General features: G+C 54.2%; 3 protein-coding genes across 3 annotated transcripts; 2 read left to right on the top strand and 1 right to left on the bottom strand.

The window, feature by feature from the left end:
- Positions 1-692: 692 nt before the first annotated feature.
- On the top strand, positions 693-1154 carry SPRG_13983 (hypothetical protein; the record flags this gene model as incomplete). The annotated part of the gene is made up of 1 exon (XM_012353761.1): positions 693-1154. One exon carries the CDS (start codon positions 693-695, stop codon positions 1152-1154), a length of 462 nt encoding a protein of 153 aa, XP_012209151.1.
- Positions 1155-2612: 1458 nt separating this feature from the next.
- Positions 2613-3074, top strand: SPRG_13982 (hypothetical protein; the record flags this gene model as incomplete). Its single annotated transcript, XM_012353760.1, has 1 exon — positions 2613-3074. One exon carries the CDS (start codon positions 2613-2615, stop codon positions 3072-3074), a length of 462 nt encoding a protein of 153 aa, XP_012209150.1.
- Positions 3075-4277: 1203 nt separating this feature from the next.
- On the bottom strand, positions 4278-4715 carry SPRG_13981 (hypothetical protein; the record flags this gene model as incomplete). The annotated part of the gene is made up of 1 exon (XM_012353759.1): positions 4278-4715. One exon carries the CDS (start codon positions 4713-4715, stop codon positions 4278-4280), a length of 438 nt encoding a protein of 145 aa, XP_012209149.1.
- Positions 4716-5742: the final 1027 nt, after the last annotated feature.

Raw genomic sequence — 5742 nt, 5'->3', positions numbered from 1 at the left:
CCTCTGGCTTGACAGACTTTCAAGGTACGCGAAGCCAGATGTTTTGTGATCACGCAAGGTGCGAGTCGCTCGGACATGTGTTGTGCTCGCCGCGAGATTGGCGGAGAGCAACCTTCTTCCGATGATGGGCTCTTCCTGCGCCCACCGGAAAGGCCGATCGCGTTGGTGGGTAGCAACTGACGACCGTCGCTCCTGAGTATGGACTACTGACCTACCGTCAAGAGACAGGTTCGCCATGTGATATGGGTGGATCCGCCACCTGCGATGCGAATCGTATGGCCCAGAGCGGTCGCTCACCTCGCAACGATAAAGCGGATGAACGGACAGCCAACCGATGGCAATGCAAGGCACGGTGCCGACTCGCATTGCCCGTTGGAAATTAATTTGCATTGGGTATCGTGGATCCCATTCGTTGCTGCAGGCTACTGCTCCCTATCGCCAGCCGAAAATTAACGGACCGCCAATCACATACTACGGGCAAAGAGCCGGGTGACACATGTAGTGTCGACGACGTAACCTCTGTCGTGTCCACGCAGACGTCATCTCGCCGGGCGACGTGAGGCGATCGTCACTTTCCATTTTCTTGGCTCTCCAGCAGCATGCACACAATGCCAACGTCCGCAGCGTATTTTTGTGGCAACCGATGCAAAGGTCAATGGTCGGCGCTCGAAGACATGCAACTTAACGCAGCCATGGTGACGATGCCAGGTGCGCCGTGGCGAGAAGTCGCTCAGTGCGTGCCCACGCGCAGCACGACCCAAGTTCGCATCCGCGGTCTGCGCCTCGAGCGCCTCGCGGGTCTTCCACCACGCCCGCGCCTCCAAACAAGCTCGAAGGTGCCCGACACAACGGTAGAGATGGTCTTGCCAGACTCGCTCTTGCCGCACGCCCCATGGTCGGACGACGAAGCGCGGGACCTCGTGTCGATGTTTACGCCGGCGCAATGGAGGATCGTGACGACATGGCCGCCCGTAAAGCTGCTCGAAGGCACGCTCGAAGAGAAGGACGTCAACGACGGCAGCATCAATCATGGCATCCAGCCCGATGCGACGCGGTTGCTCCAGTCGTCTGAGCTCGATGAGCTGTGGGACATCCTCTTGGAGTTAGAAGACGAGCACCAAATCGTCGTGAAAGCCGAGCCCATTGAGATCTAATACACTAATATCCTTCTTCATGCCAAGTCCATTGATGTCATTCGTGTCGATCATTGCCAGCCGCTCGTGTTCAACGTCGCTGAGCCGGGGTCGGACGTCAGACTTGACCGCCACAATATCGACGCGCTCTCAAGCTCAATTCCAACTTGCGCAGTTCTAATTGGAGCTCATTCAAGTTTGTGTATCCGCTTTCGCATCTGGCAGCGACGATGTGTGGAGGACGGGCGACTGGCGCGTTACGACTAGTGCCAAATCAGCCCCCGATGCGGCAGCACCGCTGACCACATTCATGGTAGCTACTCTGCACCGCCACTCTTCTCCTGGGCTTGACACCTCCTGCGTCGATGGCACGGGCATAAGAATCGGACTCCACGTGGTTTTCAAGCTACTTGAAGCTACGCCGCGCTTCGTAGCCGAGATTCTTTGCAACTTGAAGCTCGATACGCATCGGATAACCACGCGAAATCGACCACGAGGTTCGTAAAATGAGGGAAGGCAAGATCAAGTCCATTGAGTGAGCTGCGCACATATGCGTTCGGAGCTCGACCTCCGAGTTGTTTAGTGCTCTAATGTGCTCGGGTGGAAACCGCTTTCCGCGTCACCACCAAAACATTTCACTGAAGCCGCGCGGACTATAACGGCAATGGCCGAAAGAGTCTGCAGATAAGTCTTGTTGCGTTTTGGAAGCGTTTTTAGTAGTGCCTCTAGAGAACCCGCTAGTATGTGAGTCGAGCCGCGGATTGTCTCGAGCAAACTCGCTTGCGGCGCAGCTCACGCTGTGCACAAGACCGTTTTTACGTGTATCGAAATGAACGCGTCTGATTGGCCGAGGCGAAAGATATTTATTTTTGCGATCTTCGACCAGCCATCAGCAACGGTGCCTGAGAGAGCCATTCAAGCACAAACTTATGTCGTAGAAAGGGTACGCCGCGATCGAGCCAGCCGCCATGAGATAGTGATGGCCAGCAGCAGCATCGACACCCGTGCGGTTTCGCGCTCAATCCCTAGAACCGAGCGTCTTTAGCAGCGGGTTGCGTCACCTCGACTCGAGCGAACGTTGATAGACGTGAAGCGTTCGATCGCAACGGTCGCGGAAGCCCATGCGTCCTGCGTCGATGGTGCGCGTGTGCCTGCTGGGTTCTACGTGGTGCGACGTCATGCGAGGCAACTTCATGGATCTCGTTACTTGCGAGCAAGATCTTAGTACGTGCTACCAACGCTATTTCTCAGTCCATGCATTCGATGCTTCTACGATCTCCTTTCATAGAGAGCCCCAGATAGATGTGGGAGGAACGAACTTCAAGAAGACGCACCAAACGGATCGAAGTTTCCTCGACGCTACGCCCCGGCTATCTTTTGCCGCTCGCGACAACGTCGCAGCAGCTCGCTCTCAACGTCGTGGAAAGCCTGCAATGGAACCATTTCCCAATTACCTTTGCCCTAGACACTTGCAACTCGATGGTGCACTACGCCAACTACGGTCGTTGGACGGCTCCAGAGCTCCACTTTCTCCAGCATCTAGTCTCGTGCTTCTTGCGGGGCATCCTCGAAGACGACATCGGCGAGACCACACTGCGCCAGTACGTCTCGACCCAGCTCAAGTGCGACCCGATGCGTGTCACGAAGCGGCTCAAGAAGGGCCGGACGCTCGTCGACCGCCTCCTCTTCACCAACTTTAACCGCAAAACTTACAAGCACGTGAGCGACTACAACAACGACGACATCAATCGGCTCAATGACCTCAAGCAAGCGCGGCTTGTCTTTGAAGCGTCGTTGCGCACGAAGCGAGCGCGAGCTCCGATCGAGCGCGGGTATCTGTCAATGCATGATCTCGTCGACGCCAGACCCAAGGCGATGCAGTCTGATATTGATGATGACGACCATGATACCTTCAGCAGCTGCGGCCTCTTTCTTTTTTAAGTTACGACTAATGTCTTTAACATCCAAAAATTCTCACAACAGGCGCGGTCGTTTACGTGTTAGAAAAATTGGGGGCTGTCAGAGAGAAGGCGCTTACCGGGGTAGCACGCGCACTGCAGCTACTGTAGAAAGCGTTTCAACAACGACATCACTGTGGCAGTAGCAGCTTATACTCGGTAGTCGACGAGTCCGCGCCGCCGTCTCTATTCCGAGCCGTCACCTCTTCGAGCTCTTCGGCACGACTGGTGTCCTACCACTATTCTGTGCCCCGGGCTGCACGTTGGGTCCAGCAATGTCGTGCAAATGAACGCTGTTTTTCAGGATGGCGGTCCCATTGACGAAGATCGCTGGTGAAGTGTAGGCCGTGGGAGCTCTTATCGCCCCACAAGGGTCTACACATTTATGGATTGTGTAAGCTTCGTTGTGAACTTTGTGGACATCGATCGATATGTTAATAAATGCACTGCAACTTTTTCGAAAGCACGGCCTGGGGTGAAAACCTACGTGTCCAAGGTCGCCTGCTTCAATCAACGTCATTCTTGTATGGCAGTGATACTGGAACACTCGAAAATGCGCTTGTTGGCACAACGACAATGTAAACAGAAATGACGTAAACAATGTTACGTACGACAGGGTGCCATCCGTGCGCAACCATTCCCAAGGAATGGGCACCCATACTGGGCACCCTTGTGCGTTCGCGAAACTGCCGCGTAACGCTACGTAACATGATCGCTCCGTCAACATGACGAGCTTCGTGGGTACGAATGACGTTTTCGCTTATGCTGCGTCTGTGTTTAAGGTTGATCGCGATGCGCTTGTGGCAAATGCATAGCTGCGCGAGGCGTGCATTCGTTGTTTCTCTACAGGGTGTGCAACCGCAGCGAGCCATGTAAGGGAGTCGCGGTTTCACTCACTGCGGGTTACAGACGACTTGAACTGCTGCAAGCGCACGCGCCTCATATTGCTTCCAAGCAACCGCGACAAGTTGTCCTTTCTGGCGTATTTCTATCACCGCGGCTCCATCAACACCAATCTACACGGCGCACGCACGTGAAGTCCTCAACGCACTTGTACACGTTAGCGCATACGTCGCCGAAGCTTTCATGCAATCAAGAATTGTACACGAATAAATTAACCTTTAACTGATAGAGTACAACGAAGGAAACGCCTTCGACCGGGTTTCACGCCAATCAAACGATGTACTCAGAGCTGATATTGAATCGGACTCGTTGGTGGGTAGTAGATGTTTGGGCGACGCGCCATGAGCGGACTGTGCGGTGGCGCAATGTCGTCTTCGTCGTCGTGGAAGGCCCAGACGCCGTTGCCTTGGACAGGCTTGGTAATGATCGGACTCGGTGGGCGGCGCGTGGCCTCGGCATCGAGGAGTGGTATCGGCTCGTCGTCGTCATCAAAGTTCCAAGCATCGAGGCTTGCAAGCTCTGATTCGATAAATGTTGTCTCGGATGAGATCGAATCGGTGCGAAGCATCTTGGTCATCCCGTAGCAGAACTCTTCGTCGTCGTATTCATCGTCCGACGTCGTCACAGTACGGCTTGCGATGAGCACTTGACTGACGGTCGATGTCTTGGAAGAGCTTTGGCGATGGAAGCGCCACCAAGAAGGGAACATGGAGAAGGCCATCGTTCGTAGTGTGATGCAAATTTGGAAATGTGAGTCGTGCTAAGTTGAATGGCAAGAGTGCCCCATGTCTTTGTCGCTGCCTTTGTCGAATCGTCAAGCAGATGTCGAGCCCACCCAGCAAGCGTCTCTTTCTTCGAGCGCGCAAGCGAGACACGCCCAGCTGTGTAGTATGGTACCTCCAGTCATTGCGTCCGCAACACATATCCAACAATGAGCATGGGCGCGGCCAAGCAAAGCCAAAGCAAACAAAACGCCATGTACGCCTAACTCCTTGTTGTGTTGTGCCTTGGCGATACGGTAAACATCTACTTTTCCACCGGATGCATCACGAGTACTGTCGATTGCATACATGCTGCCACGTCACAGTTGCAAACGCACCGTCAACACGCGCAGCGCATCACGCACATGCGTGAGTACAGACTGTGAGTACTGCTGTGCGTGTCCCTGTAGCCTTGCATTTCAACCCAACACCAAGACGATGTGAAATTGACGAGGGCGATGCATGACGGAAGCCCTAAAACATTACAAGGAATACACGCACGACCAGCGTCAATTATGGGTTATACTTCACGACAAGGTCCAATACGTCGACGACATAATGTACTGTAGTGGAGTTTTGCAACTGGAGCGAATGCAACTTTGTGGTGTGGTATGGATTGGTATCCCCAGTTCTAACCGCGCGCTGACGCCCACCCACGTCTCGCCAACGAAAACAGGTCCCGTGCGGGGTGAGCTGGTAGGAACTTTTGAATATAAACATGAAAGTGTTTCGCGGGATCTTCATTGTTGCAAAGAGGTTGCATACGTAGAGACTAGCAATCTCCTTCTCCTTTTATGCATTCACCGGGCCGTGGCTGCGAATGCGAAGCGTTGTTAACCGGTATTTGCGACGATGGCGCGTTGGCCTAGACAAAAGTCAACGCGCGACCTTCGCTGCGCTGCGGTGCGCAGACTTTTCCGGGCCAACGCGCCGTCGTCGCTTGTTGCAGTCTTCAACGTGGCATCGCACCTGGGTCATCTTGGTCAC

The sequence above is a fragment of the Saprolegnia parasitica genome, assembly GCF_000151545.1.
Source record: "Saprolegnia parasitica CBS 223.65 unplaced genomic scaffold supercont2.134, whole genome shotgun sequence".
In the NCBI taxonomy this organism is placed as follows: domain Eukaryota; phylum Oomycota; class Saprolegniomycetes; order Saprolegniales; family Saprolegniaceae; genus Saprolegnia; species Saprolegnia parasitica.
Note: the sequence above shows the minus strand (reverse complement) of the source record. Positions and strands in the feature narration are given on the sequence as shown.